Source organism: Pseudonaja textilis, chromosome 1 (genome assembly GCF_049901715.1).
Source record: "Pseudonaja textilis isolate UNSWEBS1 chromosome 1, rPseTex1.2, whole genome shotgun sequence".
Lineage (NCBI taxonomy): Eukaryota > Metazoa > Chordata > Lepidosauria > Squamata > Elapidae > Pseudonaja > Pseudonaja textilis.
In genome coordinates, this window is record NC_141990.1 from 44,579,641 (window position 1) to 44,599,442 (window position 19,802).

At 35.6% G+C, this 19,802-nt stretch overlaps 1 protein-coding gene across 1 annotated transcript in view; it reads right to left on the reverse strand.

The window, feature by feature from the left end:
* Window positions 1-2,867: 2,867 nt before the first annotated feature.
* The window catches only part of PKDCC (protein kinase domain containing, cytoplasmic), a 41,811-nt gene continuing 24,876 nt past the window's right edge, over window positions 2,868-19,802 (reverse strand). The window contains exons 5-7 of the mRNA XM_026695829.2: window positions 18,306-18,413; window positions 7,624-7,797; window positions 2,868-5,313 (exon numbers count right to left, since the gene is read on the reverse strand). Coding sequence (XP_026551614.1) covers window positions 5,228-5,313; window positions 7,624-7,797; window positions 18,306-18,413 — 368 coding nt within the window. The 3' untranslated portion in view covers window positions 2,868-5,227. The remainder of the gene's footprint in view (window positions 5,314-7,623; window positions 7,798-18,305; window positions 18,414-19,802) is intronic.

Sequence of the window (19,802 nt, forward strand, 5' to 3'; positions counted from 1 at the left end):
TGACTGTATGACTGTAACTTTGTCACTTGCATCCTTACAATTTATATTGACTGTTTCCTAGTATGACTTGATTGCTTATTGTACCCTATGACTATTATTAAGTGTTGTACCTGATGATTCTTGACTCTTGATGAATGTATCTTTTCTTTTATGTACACTGAAAGCATTTACACCAAGACAAATTCCTTGTGTGTCCAATCACACTTGGCCAATAAAGAATTCTATTCTATTCTATCCTTGGATCATCATGTTGTATCCAAAAGAGTATGTCAGAAATCATTGCATTGAATATATAACACTTTTATACTTGTGCCTCTTATTTTTCACTGCCATTTTGATTTTTGGTCTCCAGTATGTATCCATGTATCTATTTGGTAAATAGGAATGATACATAATTAAATGGATGTTTGTTATAAATATTTATTTTATGGTACAGAGTATTTGACAACTTCTTTGTTTCTTCCAGTCTCATGAGATGTCATTGGAGCACAAATGGAAAATTAGGATTTTTTATTTTTGCTGCGATTACCAGTGACAGTATAGTGTGTCATGCATATAAAGATTACCATGAACATTTTAAGACCAATATCTTTAAACAAAATTTCTTCCTACTTACTAATTTCTTTCTCTCCCAACCGCAACCAACTGAAAATCCACCCTTTGTCATTCAATACTTTAAAAATTGAAAAGATTCAAATTTTTTAAGACCAATGTTGTCTGTATTGCAATTAAAATCTCAGTTCTCCAAACCCATTTGGTAAATTTGCCTGGCAGATTGTTCATTTCAGAAGTTGACAGTTCCTTTTGTGCTATGTAAATAGTATCTCTCTCTTCAGATTGGAAGAATTTTCTTTCTTTTTATCCCCAGAAACATTGTTTAGAGCAGAGTTGGTAGCTTCTTTCATTTTTCTACCTTAGAAATGTACAAAGTTGTTTGAAGAAGCCAAGGAAATATACAAACCCCTTGAAATTTTCAGCATATGAAAAGATTCCTTTGTTTCTCATAAGAAATCCTATGAATGCAAAACCTAACCTTCTATAGAAATCATTGTGTGCCTTTCTTTATTCTTCTATTTTCATTGCAAAGGAACATTTGTTCCTTTGAGCTAAAAACTGGATTTAAAGAAGTTTGAACAAGTTTTGATTGTGCAGTCTTTTCTGTATGTTTCTATTCATATTTGAAACAGCGGGTCTAGGACAACTCACCACAACCATCTCACCAGGGCAATTTGCCACAGGTTAACTCGCAGTGGCCAACTCACTGTAGGAACAACTCACTGCAGGAGAATTCCATGTGGGATAACTCAATGTGATCAATGTTATCCACCACTGTTTCTTCTACTTTATTTCCATTTTTGTGAATGGAAATAATGTCAAAGAAACAGTGGCAAATAATATTTATCTCATTGAGTTATCCCACATGAAATTGTCCCGCAGCAAGTTGGCCATGGCTAGTTGTTCCATGGTAAGTGTCTGTGGTTGTGGCAAGATGGCCCCATAGAGATGGCTAAGCTGGGTTGGCATGGCAAGATGGCCATGGTGAGATGGCTGTGATGATTTGGCTGAGGCAAGTTGTTCCATTCTGCGAGGAACCATAAATTTATGTCAAACTGCAATGGACCATGATCTATGTTATCAAATATAATCTATTTGGATATAGGAATATTGCATCTTTTGAGAGAACAATAAATGGAGAGGCCGGCAAAATGTATGTACAGATATGTATATGTGTGTGGAATAACTTTTCTAAAAAAGAATCTAAGCTACTTAGTTGAATTTCCTCCAACCCTGTCCTCACAATAATCCTATAGTTTTGATCAGGAGTGGGATTCAAATTTTTTAACAACCAGTTCTGTGGGCATGGCTTAGTTGATAGGCATGGCTTGGTGGTCATGTGACTGGATGGATGTGGCTTGGTGGTCATGTTATTGGCTGGGCGTGGCCAAGTCAATATCACTCACATTGAGGCACGCATCTCCTCGCCTGGCCTCTCATGACTGTGGGGATGCTGCAACAGTTGTAAGTGTGAAAAATGGTCATAAGTCACTTTTTTCAGCGTCATTGTAACTTTGAATGGTCACTCCACACAAGCAAAGTACCAGCAAAGGAGGGCGGGGGGAAACTCCAGAGAAGTTCCTGAAACAGGAAGTCTAGTCCTGCCAAGAATGTAATAAGGGTTAACAGAGGCAGTTTCTGTAAGCAACACCAGAAGGTTTCCTTCCTGCCTTCCTTACAGGATTAGGCTAGTAATTTCTTCTAACAACTGGTTCTCCAAACTGCTTAGAATGTTAACAACCAGTTCTAGCGAATAGATGTGAACTGGTAGAATCCCACCCCTGGTTTTGATTCCTATAGTATCTATTAGAATTTTGTGAGTAAAGGAATATTTGTACAGGAATATTTGAATTGCTATCTCTCTAGCTGTTGTGTCACAACATGGTTGATCACAGAGGTGGGCAGCATGAATAAACACCATTACAGAGAGAGGCAGATATACAAACTGGGGAAAGTTTTGTTAAAAATCCCCAAAGAGTCCAATCTCTAGGGCCTGATGTTTAGAAAGGGAACCAGTATTTTATTCAGGTATTGCTCCTGCAGTTTGAAACTCATTTCAAGCTTTTATACATTCATGTTTATGTTTTAAAACAATCCACAGATTGAACAAATGCCTCTCATATAGAAGACCACAAGGTTCTGCTTCCTGTTTGGTTTGACAATGACCATCTCCAGAATCGTTCCTTTATGATAGCACAGTATTTTAGAGTAGCAGAAATAAAAGGGACCCAAAAAGCCACTCAGAGTCATTTGACAATGAATTGTGTTGCATATAAATTTAATAAATAAATAAGTTACAGCCAAAGCAGAAGGAAGTTCATCCATTTCATTTTATTTTCATATAAAAATAAACAATTTAAGAACAAAAGTAGAAAGTTTCCTGGATGTACAAACTAGGTAACAGCATGACATTTGTCATGTTTAACATTTTCTTGCTTGCTTTCATTGAAAGCATAATCTACATCCGTAAATTTCACCTGTTTCAAATTTTCCATTATTAAGGCTTGGATTCATTTGCTGTTGTTAAAAACATTTTTTTTTAAAGCTAGTAAGCAACAGCTTAAGAATTCAAAACAATCACCAGCAGAAATTTATCTTTTTCTGTTAATACTCTGGAAAAAATACAGCTTTCATTAGTAGTAGTTGCCATTTTGATGTGTCAGGGAATACATTTCTTTCTGCTTTTGGATAAACAAAAGTGACTAGCCCCAAATATAGTTTTTCCCTAGTATTCTGAACGTCTAATTGCAGGAAGTTATCATTTCTATTGCCTTCTCTGGGAACAATTCCATCAATTTTTAGAACCAAATGCAACTGAGAATATCTTTCACAGTATTATCCCTTGGACAGAAACTTGGATAGTTCATTGCATCAATATGAGAATCTAGACTCATTAAACATCTTATGTGTGCAGCACATAAAGTGTGTACTTTCATCTCAGATTTCAAAACCTTTGAGTTTGCGTCAAATTAATACTAATCAACTCTAAATATTGATGCAAGGCTGTAGGAGTGAATTGATCAAGTCATGATACATAGCTAAATTCCAGTTCAAAATTTTGTTTTTAAATCTCTGGTGTTCCATTTTAGATAAAATAGGACCCTGGAATATATAGAAACAAAATTTTGAATTAGCATTTAGATAGGCATAACTTGATCAATTCATTCCTGTAACCTTGGATCAATTTAACCAAAAATGAAACCCATGAGAAGTTATATAGATCTTTATAGGCTCAATTGCTGGAGGTTCCTATGAAGTCCATTTGGGATAAAGTAAACAGACTACAATTTTCAGAAGCTTCTATAACATATTAATACCCCTTCCCTTTCCCCTATTAAGAGGATTATGGTTAGCCCCCATGTCTAATGGACTGTGTGAGATACATTCACCCATATGGGAAAGTAAATGGTTTCAGTTCAGAGTGTGAGCTGGAGATAGCAATTGCCCTGCCCATTTACTAATGCATGTTCACACTCATAGGCTTATAGTGTAAAGTTATCTCATTTTCATCACAATAAGGAGCAACTTCTAGCTTATTATTAAACTAGACATAGGCTAGGATGATTGTATAGGTACTATCATTGCAAAATTCAGTCAATTAACCAGTTAGACTGATTAAAAGCATATTAATCATTTTTAAAGTAACTGAGCAGCAGATACACAGTGCACACTTTTTACACAATCAGATTAAAACTCCAGATGACACATACAACTTTAAAAGTGGCATTATTTCCAGTGGTGCTACCAGGGGAGCCTTGAGCAAAAAAAAATATTCAGAACCCCATTCAGCAAATTGAGTCACCAGAGCTGCAGTATTAGCTTGTGATATGCTATAAGTTGGTGAAGTAATACTTGATATCCTCAAGAGAGAATATACTCCCATAAGGTCATATTTGAAGGCTGAAAGGACTAAACTGCACCTCTGATTTCTTCCCCAATTAAAATGAAACTGTGTTTCTTTTAAGATAATATTTACTGCCAACTGTGCAATTGAGCATTTTTTTTTCATAGACAATTTTTTCTGGTTTAATGAAAAATCTAGAATCACTAGATTTTTTAAAAATGGATGGCAATTCTGATAGCAAATAAATCCCTTACTCAAGGACCACCCTGATGTTCACTTTTTAACGTTTCATACAATCACAGAAGTCCTGATTGTCTTCCAGAAAGTTTGATCTCCAAGAGATTTAACAGTGCTGTGTTAATTATACTTACTCACATAAATATTGGAATAAGTAATCCTGAGCTTCTTATGAAAAGGAAGAATTTTCAGCCAACCCTCAGTAAAATTGTACAGAGGGTGTATAATTCTAGTCAGAAAAGCATACTGCTGCTTTCTAACACTGTAAGGCTAGCCACGCAGTGTGTCACATTTTGGATTTCATTCTGCTTCTTCATATAGAGTCACATTTTTAAAATGTCATTATATTGCACATTCCTTCAGGTAATAAAGGTCTCTTCTTATAATTGTTTTGCGCTTTATAGATTGAGTGCAGTTTCTTCCCCGTTCTCAGTTTCTTTGCACACAAAAGCCATTTTCATTGAAAAACAACAACAACCCAACAGCTGTCATATTGACCAATTGAACCGAGGTGCACTTACTATGAAGTAAGGCACATAGATGTAGTCTGAGTAAACCTGCCCAGAATTGAGCTTATAGGATGCGTAAACTTCATCCGGTCACTTTCACATATGTTATCTTGTCATGGTCAGGCACAATAGAAGTAGATCCCATCTTGAAGTAGACAAGTTGACGACCTTGTCAGACAATAAATAATGTATTATTATTACTACTACCACTACTATTGATTAGGAAGTATAAAGAAATGTTATTCTAAAACCAAGTCTGCAGTTATCCAATTACAGTCTCTTCTTTTGCAAGATATATTAGGATTATAAGTGTACATAAAGTGTTCTCAGTGGTTACTTCTAAGAAAGCAATAGCCTTCCTATGAAGACTAGACATTGCCCATCTATAAGAGAAGTGTGAGACATGTTTATCGTAAATGCCTTTGGATTCAATAAATATAAATAAATGATACCTATTCACATGGTTGCTCTATGAGAACTACACATTCCAGGGTTCCTGACATACAAATATCATTAAAGTCCTGATTATTTTGATCTAATCCAATAAAAGCATAATATTATTAACTAAGCAATGTTGCCATATATACTGAAGAGCTCTTGGTTGAAATAATCCATTACACTGTAATAAGTGGAGAAGCATGGCATTTATGATCTGATTATAGCAATATTGTCACCATTCCTGGTGCAACCCCAAAAGTTAGTGATATGACCAATCATGGCAGGACAATTTGCTACATGCCTATCTATCCATCTAGCTATATATACTGTATATATATAGGGGAGAGATTAGGAAATTAACAACTGTGTGTCCATTCTTCTCACCTTATCTTTCAAGTATTGCGCCTCCAAACAAATTGCGATAAAATGCTGTAATAAAAGAAGGTTCATCCAAAATAATACTAAAATACGAAGTCTAATTTTCAGGTTCAAATGGGGATAATATGGTATCTAAGCTGCAGTTGATTATTTTGCATGACTTTTGACTCTGCATATATGTAATTTAATTATTGTTAAATGTTCTATTGGGTTAATTTCTTGTAAATTGCTTCATAGGCCAGAAACATATTTCAAAGTTACTATTAAACCATTCATAATATAATTCAACAGCCAGGACTCATAGCAGCAGATGTGACCTTTGTCAAGTTTCCAGAGTTCATCTAAGGTTACCCTTTGAGTGAGGTGACATTTGTTAGGATCTGTGAGTGCTGAGATATGAGAACAGAATGCTCTACTTGTCAAAGGAAGATCCTGCTTACATTGCATCCAGCTGGAAACAGTCATCCAGCACACACAGGCTAATCTCTTTGGAACTCATCAAGACTGATAAAGAAAAGGCGTTGGAATGTATTTTCCAGGATTACTATTGTAGCCGATGGGCCTAGGCTTAGTCTTAACACAAAGGAGAGTGGCTTCCCTAAATCCCTTCTCTCAAGTCCTATCATCATCAAGAACTTGTCCTCTGGATACTCCCAAGAAAAGATATATATATAATGAGGAGATGATCCTCCTCATTAGCAGTCCCTATCCATAAAATGCCCCCCATAAAGATATTTTTTGAGCTATCTTTCTCAGAGGTGGTATTTAGCAGGTTCTGACCAGTTCTGGAGAACCGATAGCAGAAAATTTGAGTAGTTCGGAGAACTGGCAAATACCACCTCTGACTGGAGATTTTACAGTATCCTTCCCCTGCCACGCCCACCAAGCTATGCCCACAGAACCAGTAGTAAAAAAAATTGAAACCCACCACTGATCTTTCTTGATTTTGACTCCCAGGCTAATCCTCCCCCCACCCCGCAATTAATGTTTTACTCGCTTTTATAGTTTTATATCTTCTATAATTATGTTTGGAGCTAATCTTTTCTATATACAGTATATATATACTATTTTTCCATTTTAAAATGTTTCAGTTTTTCTGATATTTTTATTTCATTTTGGATATTAATTTTATTGCTCTTATTATTGTATACATTGTCCCTAAAGCCTCAGGCAGCCTGGATCAACATGGATTCTTCTAGAATGCTTTGAAAATATATTTCTCAGAATTGCAAGGCACTACAGCTATTGGCCATCCTAGCTGAAATTCTGAAAATTGTAGGCCTAACTGAAGAAAAAGAGTAGAGAAGGTCACCTCATAAGTTTGAATTATACTGTTAACAATTTTTTTGCAAACTAAAATGTGAAGGAAAGCACAATTTGCCATTCATAGATCCTATTTCAGACAATTCTATGTGCTTTAGTCACAAGGAATCCCTTTGTAGAATTTATATCCTTGGTGAATTGATTACTAATTACTTGATAAACAAATGTCTCCAAGGAATATTAAAAGCAAGGTACAATAATCACAGAGATGATTGTGATATCATGAACACATTAATTATTTTCTTATGTGGATGCCTGAATATGCCAAATCTTCTTTTTTTTTCCATTCTCATTTTGCTAGTTTAGGATTAAAAAACTTATTTAATTGCCAACCATTACCTGTCCAAGTTGTTTGGTTGATGAAAACAAAAGCTTTGCATTGTGAATGACTCTCACATATCTCTGTAGCCTCATTTGCATCAAATACAGAAAGGAGACATCCTTTATGATGGTAGGATGGCCAGCATCTGTAATTTTCATTGATTATTGTAGCTTCGGGCACTCTTTTATAATCTAGGAAAAAAGCAAAGAAAAACCACATTTAAAATGCATTCTTTCTGGGAAATTGAGCTTTGACGGTGTCTGAAAAAATGTTTCCAACACTCTTCTCCATTTCCTTAATATGCCGCCTCTGTATGTGTTTTTAATCTTGCACCAGATATTTGCCAAAAAGAATATTTTGTTATATGCACTTTGATAGAAAAAAATTGTGAGCAAGGTTTGCCAAGAAACTCTCTGTGCCCCTAACTCTATCCCACTTCTTTTTCCTGTGAAAAGTAAGTCTTTGATTTCATTGAAGTCTTTGTGGACCGACTGAGTGAATATCATCCACATCAATGAGCAAAAACTTCAGCTGTTGTTATTCTTAAATTAGCCCCAACCTGGTGCCTCATATGTGTTAAGATTGCAAATTCCAGAAGTCCCAATCAATGATTAAGATGGCTAGGAATTCTGGGGAATGTAGTCCCACACGTGCAAAGGGGAAGAACAGAGTAGGACTTCATAAGCATTCCCAGCCCTTGTTCAAAATCAGGACAGCATAGCTGGTTTCTGCCTATTTTGTTACAAACAAGCAAAGTCTTAATGAAGCCAATTTTTCTTTGTCAGTTTAGTTCAAAAGGGCAGTGACCTGATGAGCTCCATAGAAAAAGACATGGGAGAAAATAGTACCGTTGATTCTTGCCCATGCACATCTTGTCTACACAGACACTGAATTGACTTTGATTCAGTCTCCCTTCCATTTATGCCCCTCTTTCATACACATGTTTTGCTCACAACTCAGTGCTGTTTTCCAGCTGTCTGAGAATTCCCATAATGAATGCATCAGGCATGTATAAATAGCTCTATTTAGCCACAGGACATCCCAAGAGTGTGTTATACATAATTATTTCTAATTGTATTTGTTTAGGACAGCATAGATTTCCTATTTTATAGCCTTGCACTTTGTGTGAATCATTTCATTTCAGTTTAAGAATATTTTGCCTACAACCATAAAACTTAAGATTGTTGATATTTTGGAGAAAGTTTGATAACAAAGCCTTAATTGGAATTGAACAGTCATAGAGCTTATTTTGGTCTGCACTTATATACTTACCTGAAAGTAACATCCTTATAGGACAGCTGTACTTACTACTAAGAAATGTGACTACAACTGCCCACATCTAATAAATAATATATTAGTTCATATGATAGATTCATTATTTAGTATGCATTATGAACGCCACCTGTTTATTAAATGTGTGAAATATGTGTGAAACCCTAACCCTAAACACACATTTCACAGAGACCTAAATATTTTTCCCTCTAACTACAAGGCAGTAAAATGTAATAGCATTTTTAGCAAGGCAGTATAGATTCGGGGACAGGACAATGTCCCGTCATATAAATTTGTCATAAAAATGAAATGAGATCTAGGATGATCTTGACAAGATAAGACAATGATCTTAGCCAATATGATACAGAGAGAACTGTAAATGTCTACATTTTGATAAGAAAAATCAAATGCATAATATAAAATGAAAGGGGGCATACTAGATAGCAGCACACATGAAAAATTCTTCTGTAAATAAATAGATTTGTGTGATAAATAGACATGAACCAGATATTACATTTCAAAACACTCACAAGACAGTGGAACAACATTTCAGCCATCCAGAACACTTCATCACTAACCTCAAGGCAGCACGGATGAAACAGAAAAATATATATTAAAAAATCCCAATCCATTTCAGAAAATATGAACTGGGAAAATGGGTTTGTAACTTATTACATTTGTTTAATTGATCTCACTGTGGGTTTTTTCCATCCCTTCCCCCTGCAGTATCAAATCTACTCTATACATCTAATTATAAAGGTGTTTAGTCTTGAATATGCTACTATATTCTGTTTCTGCTTCAATGCAATATTGAACAGTATTAGCAGAGATGTAATGTTAAGATTTTTAAAAAGTAATAATTCCTCAGTATTTTTTATTGGTCAGAATCTAGAGCATTGGGTTGGGTTTGAGGCATTGCATTTCAGAAAGAGCATTGGCAAACTAGAGCAGTGATAGCTAACCTTTTCGACACCAAGTGCCCAAAGCGTGTGTGCATCCACAAAATGTATTGTGCATGCGCATCCCCACACATGCGCATTTGCGCCATGCCCCCACACATGCCCCCCATCCCACACACATGTGCATATCTCCGCACATGTCCCCCACATGTACGGCAGAGAACCGAAGACCAGCTGGCCGGTGGGAGGCACATGCGCATGCATGGCAGAGCTGACCTGTTGTGACAGCTCACATGCTGATGGAGAAGGCTCTGTGATGCCATAGGTTCACCATCACAGAGCTATAGCAAGTCCAGAGTGAAGCAACCAAGATAACAAGGGACTTAGAGGGAATAACTGAAAAAGAAAGTATATTACTTGTATGTTTCAACTGGAGCAGGACTGTATGAATACATGATCAGAAAGATATGGAAGATGGGGCAGAACTGTTCAGATTTGTTCGGTTATTCAAAATACAATGAGAAGCAGTTAGTTTAAATTAGAAGGAACCAGATTTTGATTTTGGTTGAACCTGTGGAAAAATTCCCTAAAGTTGTCCAGTTGTGGAACAGACTTGTCTCAGGAAGTAGAGCTGGATGTGTTTATACAGAGGCTGGATGGCCATCTTCACAGAATGCTGAAGCAGCAGATTCCTGCACTGAATAGAAAGTTGGACTAAGATCCCTTCCAAACTTTTGTGATTCAACATTTAGAAAATTATAAATTTTTGGATTTCTGCTATTTTGCAGAATGCGAAGTTCATACTTAACATCTGTTTTGATTTGCAAGAGCTCAACCTGGACCCTGATGCCATTCCCTTTTTTAGGAATAGGTTAATGTGAAATCTCCACAAAGTGAATTCAGTGGCCTAGATAAAACTTGAAGTATTGCCTAACATGCTGTGCTCGTGTGATTCACACAAACCATCTTTCTGTTCTTGGCAGCTTACATGGGTATGGAATACCACCCATCTGTCAGATGCCTTTGGAGCCCAGGTCTCCAAAGGTCTCTGGGCTCTGGACTAGCATAAATACTTTGTCATAACATATTTAGTAAATAGTAACAAAACTCCACAAAAATATATACAACCGTTTAGAAAGACAACTCTAACCAAGCCTTGAGATAGGAAGTTGTTGAATATGAGAACTTGTAAAGTTGAATCAAAGAGAAATGCTTGGGGAAAACCCGAGACATCAAACTAGACCTACTGTTTCCATCAGCTTTTTGGCAAATTTTCAGCAGTGGCATAGGTTTTGGATTCACTCCCATTGCAACAATTGTTCTCTTTTCTTCTACAGCCTATGTAGCAGTGGGGAGAGGGCAGCACATAGAATTCATTCTCTATGAGGAATTCAGTGCCCTCCGCCAAGTGAAATAAATGTCAGCTGACTTTCTGGACAAAAGAAATGTCACCAGGAACCACAAGAGCAAGCAAGTATTGCTAATGTCCAAAGTTGAAGGACCTCAGGGCAATATGCCATTCTTGCAACCTTGAATGTCCTTTTTGTACCATCACTCCGGATAAGAAATGGAGGTTTTCCCATGCATGATAGTACTTTTGGCATTAAGTGAAGATCCTTTTATTGCTAATTTAAATATTATCATTTTATTGTAATATTTTATCTTATTTATCTTAATAATTATGCTAATTATTATGTTCCCTATGTTGGCTTTATATTGATTTATTTTACACTGCCAATAAGATGAGAAGAGATAAGATACGATCTTTATTGTCACTTTTTCCTGGCACACTGGCACACATTAAAAATGAAGTTCTGATTGCCTGCTATATGTATATGTATGGAGATTTTATATATTATTTATTTATATATATAAAATCTCCATACACATACACATATATATTCTATATATTAAATATATATTCCTATAAAAACCTATTTTAGATCTATTTTATGATAAGTGGCAACAGCTGTTCAGATTTCAGATTAGAAGATATGCCAGGAATTAAAAATCAGAACCTTTATACATAAAGTATGCTTTCTACTACCAAATATCATTTCTACTGTGACCTTTCATGAGAAAAGGAAGAAAAGAAGGAACGGGATGAAGAAGGAGAAGAAAAAGAAAAAAGGGTTATAATATTAATGCAGAATTGCCAGTTCCACATATTGAATTTTGACTTCAGCAAAGTTGAAATTGTGTGTGAGAGAAAGAGGGAAGAGGGAGGGAGAGGGAGGGAGAGATTTCCACATGAGTTTCAATAGTGGATATAGTAATGCTAACTGAACATGTAGCAGATTCACAAGATTCCAAACTTCTCCTGAAGATCATTGTTTATGGATCTGATGGAAGCTAATATTCCTCCAGCTGAGAGGAGATGGCAGCTCAAACTGTGTGTGAAGAAAATTAATTCTCACTGTAGGACAGGAGGTTCAGAGGCAGCTGGAAAGTGCCAAGAGTTTGCAGCTGAATTTAGCACAGATTAGGGTTCAGTCTGGGCAGGACTTCTTAAATAGCTCTGTGGGGGATCTGACCATTATGCTCCACTTAACCAATATGAAGTAAAGATCGAAAAGATTTATTGTATTTATATAAACTTTGCTAAACTGCAATTTGGTCCTAACAAAACCCATTTTATTGCAAATTCAAAAACTTCAGAACTATAATCTCATTAAAACAGGATTAGACATTTTAATAAAAGTTAACTGGAGAGTCAGAAACACTACAAAGGGAGGAGATGTTTAAACTCCAACATCAAACATACATGCAATTAGAAGTGAACTTTAAAAATACTGACTTTTTAGCAGCTCTTTGAAAATTCTCAAACTAAATGACTACAGAGAAAGCATTCCTTTCTGAAAGAAGAAAATGACTGTAACTTAGTCAAGCTGATATAAGGGGTGCAGTTCTTGAAATATATTTACCCCAGGAGGGATTAATAATATGTCACCATGTGCCATTCAATGTCTATGGAGATTCTCAGTCATCCAGGTCATGGGTGTCCCAAATATGTTTTTTTCAAGAGGCAACAGGCTTCTCTTGTTTTTCTTTGAAGATGTTTCGCTTCTTATCCAAGAAGCTTCTTCAGTTCAGAGCTTCAATCAGAGCTGAAGAAGTTTCTTGGATGAGAAGCAAAATGTCTCCAAAGAAAAAACAGAAAGTCCAGTTACCTCTTGAAAAAAGCACCTTTGAGACATGTGCCACTCAATTACAATACCCATCTTCCCTTATTATTGACCATGTTGGCTTGGGGTGATGGAAGCCATGGTTTAATAGTCCTTAAAGGGCTTTCAGCAGACAACCACAACAATATATAAGTTTAGCCACAGCAACTCCACTGAGGATAGTTTTAGGCAGGGCAGAAAAGTTTTCGTGGGTACTTACATGTATGGCATTCAGCTTTGTTTGGGTATTTTCCCACGTCATTGTAGTTGTGCTTTTAAAGTTGTAGCAACATTTTGGCAGAATCTCATCTGCCATCAGGCTTCTGTGTAGTGTTCATCTTCAGGCTTCTGTTGAAGATGAACACTATACAGAAGCCTGATGATGGCAGATGAGATTCTGCCGAAACGTTGCTACAACTTTAAAAGCACAAATACAATGATGTGGGAAAATACCCAAACAAAGCTGAATACCATATATATATATATATATGTATATATGTATGTATGTATGTATGTATGTATGTATGTATGTATGTATTATATATATATATATATATATATATATATATATATATATATATATATATAAATAAACACACACACACACACACACACACACACACACACACACACACACACACACACACACACACACATATATATATATATACATATACATATACATAAACAAATGGAAGCAATCTGAAACCACAACGTTTCTTTAATATTATTCATTTTATTTGAATAAAGCTAAAAAATATATTGAAATTATTTTCTATAAACAAAACACATTGAACAGTAAATCTTGAGACCCCAATATAATAATAATGGGATTGGGTATACCCCTTAATTCAGCCTTCCCTAATGAAATACTCTCCAAATATGACAATCTGCAATGCTCATCACCCCCTGTATGTATGACCGTCTCTTACAACAGCTGGGTAACCCAGGCCTTTTTTCACTCCAGATTTCCAGCCTTGGTCTTTCACACTACTATAATTATATGTTCAAGGCCACCCACTGAGTTCATGGCTGAGCTGAGACCTGAACTCAGGTTAAAGTCCAGCATTCTGTCAACTGGACCACACTGGCTGACAATTGGCAGGACACCCAATGAAGGAAAGCAACACAGTATTATTTGTGCTCTGCTCAGTGTTGCTCTGCTTTGACTGGCTACAACACAACTGAAAGGCTGAACAGAGAAGCAACCAACCAATAGAAGAAACATACACTGCCTGAAATGTGCTACCCAGACTGGAAGAGAAGACCCAGGGGGTACATAAACCCATCAGCACATGCTAGCAACCTTGACACACATAGTAGAGATTGATGCAAGATTTATTAGAAAATAGAAGAGCTGCTGGTTGAAAGGGGTCCTTAAGAATTAGCCCATTTGAAACCAGAGGTTTATTATAAACCCATAAGTATCACTATAAGCTTATGGCAAGAGTACCTCTGCAGCTCCATGGAAGATATCTTTATTTATACTATAAAATATACAGAAGAATTGATCTTGGGCGTGTGATTAAATATATGTTCAGAATTAAAGGAGTTAATGGGAACAAGTTCCAAAATCTATGCATTAAGCCACAATTTGACCCACAGCTAAATAAAAGAAGCCCTTTCTTCACAGATTCCCTGCTCACATTTTACTTAATATCATGAAACAGAAAATAAAAATGCCTAAGCATAAAAGCATTCATTGCTTCATATGGCCTCTAGAATTTGGCATAAGTGGTCCCTTTATGAGTTTTGTCTAAAAATGGCATATCCTTTATATGTGCACGTGAGACATGTGTGGCTAAGGTTATAGCTATCACATGTATTTTCCTTCACTTTGCAAATGTTGTATGTAGTTGTGTGTATTTGAAGTTTTTATAAGACTATTGTGTGAGATTTTCACAAATGCTAAACTGGTAATTAGACTTTCAAACTAGAGAATTCATTCCATTTTTATTGTTCTTCTAGAGATGAGAAAACTAGAAAATTGTTAGTTCAGGGAGGATTTGACTAGTTGCTTGTTGATATTTATTTGATTATGTATGGCTTCCGTGAAGGCCAATGGTCTGAGTGGTGTGATCTTGGTGTTTTCTGAGTGTGGATGTGTTCCTACAAATCTTTCACTATCAAACTAGATAATATCACCTTAGTTATGAAAAGTCTGTAGGAAAATGACCAAGGTCAGAGAATATAGGAACCAACAGTTGAACTCTGAGCTGCTAGTGGAATATAAATATCATCATGCAGGTACAGATTTTCCTGTTCATCTGCTATTTACTAGGAACTAGATATTGTTTAGGATAGAGCTACATTTTGCAAAGCAATCAGGGGGTGCCAAACCACATGCCTTATAATGCTAATAAAGGAAACCAAAAGGCAATTGTAGAGATTCTTGGTTAGAAATAATTCTGGCAATGTCAGAAACAAACAGCCTGAGATCAGACTGGTCTGTTACAGGAACAAGAAGCAAGCTTTAATCATTCCTTCCACTCAAAACTCTAAGGGTCTATGCCAAGGAGAGAAGAAGAAGCAAAAATTGGCCCTTGGTTTTACTATAAATAGGGCTTGCATTTTATGCTTGACAATCACTGTGATTCTTTATTAACAGTTCTCCTAATTTTCACAATAAAAGTTTTCTTAACACAGACCTGCTTCTTTGAATCACTGCCTGTGCAGTTTTTATTTCTGGTTTCATCTAAGAGAATCCTGACATCCTTCACCTCTGAACTATTCCTAGCAGTAAGCAGAAGGAAGTGATTATTTTTTTAAAAAAAAATAGCAGATACTGAAATGTTGGAAATAGTAAATGTTTTGGGCAGCAGAATTATTTAGGCCATGCAGTTTAATGTTATTCCTTAAGATAGCCTGCTGTCCTTATGAGAGTTCTGCCCTTTCCCAAGAATCAGAGAAAAATTCTACTTTATTTTGGATGCTGGAATTATCAGCTTGCATGGAAAAGGTGGATTCTTGTCAATTTTGGCCAGCAAAATGTTTTTTGTTAGCTCTGCTTCCTTTTCTCCTTAAACTGACCTAAATGTAGTATATAAAATTATCTGCTACATGTCCTACCTGTCAATGACTACTTCAGCTTCAACCACAACAACACACAAGCACACAATAGATACAAACTTAAGGTAAACCACTCCAAACTTGATTGCAGAAAATACGACTTCAGCAACAGAGTTGTCATGCCTGGAATGCACTACCTGACTCTGTGGTTTCTTCCCCAAACTCCCAAAATGTTAACCTTAGACTGTCTACTGTTGACCTCATTCCATTCCTAAGAGGTCTGTAAGGGACGTGCATAAGTGCACCAACCTGCCTACCATCCCTGTCTTAATGTCCCCTTTTATTCATGTAATCATAATCATGTTTTAATTATATCTAATTATATCTGTTATCTAATACATGCTTGACAAATAAATAAAATAAATACAAACTATTTTTAACTCAATCTTTGTGGCTACTGGAAGAAAGTAAACGTATCAGAATGAATGCCCTATTTTAAAAGCATACTATTAAAAGAGTGACTAATCGAACAGAAAGCAAATCTTTCTAAAAACTATCTTTACCATCTGAATAGTAAGCAAGTCCACTTTACACTAACCAGTCAAATTCTTGGACTCCAATGTAATATAAATTAGGAAAAACAGGCCAGTGGTTTCCTCCTTTTAACTTGCTTGAATCACTCTCAATCTGACTTTAATCAGTCCTAATGACCATTTATTTCAACCACAGCAACAGACTGTGTTTTTAAAATAGCTACAAGTTGGAAATCTGCCCAGTTTTTTTTCAGGTTGTAGCCTAAAGTGTATCAAACTTCTAATATATTTTCTTTTCTTTCGTTTGTTGGATTGACAAAATTAAATGCTTCTGTCAGATTCCCAAAAAAGAAAGAAACATGAAAACTATTTATACTTATTTGTAGAATAACATAGTATCCATATTAATTTCCTTTATATGTAACAGAATAACAACTGGCCACATTTTTAAAAAGTCACAACTTTATATGCATGAACTTAACCACTAATCTATTTACAATAGAATCAGTGGCCAATTTTACAATTATTTATTTTGCTTAATTTATACCATATGCTATTTTACATTATTTTACTTGTCCTTTCATGTCCAAATCTTGAAAAATCAGTTGGTTTAGGATTAAGGGAGATTAACTATTTTTTATAATTCAAAAACTTATTAAGATAAAATACATTATATTTATAGATTATATAAGGGAAAATCTTATAAAAGTACCTATAGCACATAATGAAAAGGGAATATAAAAATGCATATATTTGGAATAAATCATATGGGTTTTTCACGCACACTCTAATTGATGTAGGACAGAATGAACATAAGAAATAAAAAATAATAAATCTGTCCTACTTCTAAACAAGCATTACATTTTCAGCCAAAAATATAGTGAGTAGGGTGACCTGGTTTGGTGTTTTTTAAACTACTTCAGAACTTGGAGCACTAAACAAATAATTGGTTTATGCAGAATTTATCAATGGGAAAAATGGTTTCAAAGATCCCAAAAAACTTTTCCTGGATTTTAAGAACATGTCAGGAGCATATTGTTGTGATTTGGAAATCAGTAGTTTTCCACAAAATGCAATTTTAGGACCACTGATCTAGATGAAACATTGATTGGCATGGGTTTTATGGGGAACTATTTTTAATAATTTTTCAAAGAATAATTAGATTGAAAATCTAAGCTTGGTTGATTGATTTGATTTGATTTTTGTCTTATTAGTTTATACATAACTCAAGGAAGTGAGCATGCATAATCCTTTATTTACAAGCTCTATTTACAGCTGATAATTTATCCTAGTTCCTTGCAGTCAGTACCACTAACCCACTGAAGTATTTTGAATGCAGCATCATTTCAAAGCTCAGAGTCTCCAGAAAACCAACTTTAATAATGCAGTGAGTTACGATTAGAAACAAACATAACTATTAAACAAACTATTAAACAAACATAACTATTAAACCTCCCCTTCTGTACTGCAAACACACATATGCTTTGTTTCTGTATCACTACAGTGGAATATAATTTATGGCACTATAAAAAGTTTTACAGTTAAAGCACAGTGAAAGCTCAAGAATCCAGTCCTTCTGTAACATAGCCAAGGTTTATCTTGTTAACATTTATTTATGGGATGACTCAGATTGACAAGAGTTTTCATGGAGTTGCATTTCTATTGACTATGGTGCCACAGATGAAGTTCTACTTTAAAGAGGTTTCCTGTTCCCCCTTCCCACTTTCAGTTTAAAAATGGTTTTCAGATTCTTCGATCATATTTTATTGTTTGAGAAATAAAATTCTAGAAATTTCCTCCATTTCAAAAACTGTTACTTTACCTGATTTGTGTGGCCATGTAGAGTTCTTACGATACATGCCACTCTTGTACATATACAAAACTCTTTCGAGGTGAATGGCTGTTTCATCTATTCCCCACCGAAGTTCTCCTATAAAAAGAAAATGGGGGAAAAATGACTTAGAGAAGAAAATTAACTCTGTCCATATGGAAACTACAGGAAATGTAGAAAGGCACAAACCTATCATTTTAACTGATTGGAGTGGGAAGAAGGTGTGGGGACATCAGTGGAGGTTTAATTTCTCATGTTTGCATTTCCACCTTGAAATTCAACCAGAAAGAAATCAAACAAAAACAGAGCCCCCTGTAACTACATAGCCCAAAAGGCATTAAGAGTTGTTAACCTGTGTAGTTTTTTCTCTGGTAATATCACACTACTAACTAGAGCATACAAAACATTTGCTAGACCAATACTTGAATACAGCTCATCAGTCTGGAACCCGCATTACGTATCTGATATTAACACAGTTGAGAAAGTCCAGAAATATTTCACAAGAAGAGTTCTCCACTTCTCTACTTGTTGCACAATACCTTATGCCACCAGTCTTGAAATTCTAGACCTAGAAAACCTTGAACTACGCCGCCTTTGGTCTGATCTAAGTATAGTATATAAAATCATACATTGCAATGACTTACCTGTCAATGAATACTTCAGCTTCAACCATAACAACACAAGAGCACACAATAGATACAAACTCAAGGTTAACCGCACCAAACTTGATTGCAGGAAATACGACTTCAGCAACAGAGTGGTCAATGTCTGGAATACTCTACCTGACTCTTTGTTTTCTTCCCCAAACCCCAAAAACTTTAGCCTTAGACTGTCTACTATTGACCTCACCCCTTCCCTAAGAGGTCTGTAGGGGGCGTGCATAAGTGCACCAACGTTCCTACCATCCCTGTCCTATTGTTTCTTTTTATTTTTCTTATATGTATCCATTTCATGTATTCATAACTATGTTTATACTTATACCTATTACCTTGTAAGTGATTGACAAATCAAATAAATAAATTAAATAAATAAAACAAAAGGTATCATTTTCATATGGTGTGGTATAAAATGTGAAAGAACAAAAAGGGAATAGAACCATTAGGAGGTTGAAAAATGCCATTCAGAATGGCTAAAATAGCTGTGTGGGAAGAATGGAAATCTTCATCCAAATAAAGTAATTGGAGGTCTTCCAAATAAATTCAGTACTGAACAGGTAGTCTTCAACTTACAACAGATCATTCAGTGACCACTGAAAGTTTCATTGGTACTGAAAAAAGTGACTGATGAAGGTTTTTCATGTGATATTTGCAGTATCCCCATGATTATGTGATCAAAATTCAGGTGCTTGGCAATGGTTCTTACTTAAGACCGTTGCTATGTCCCAAGGACAGGTGATCATTTTTTGCAACCTTCTAACAAGTAAAGTCAATGGGGAAGAGATTCACTGAACAACTGCAGCAAGAAAGGTCATAAAATGCAGCAAAACTT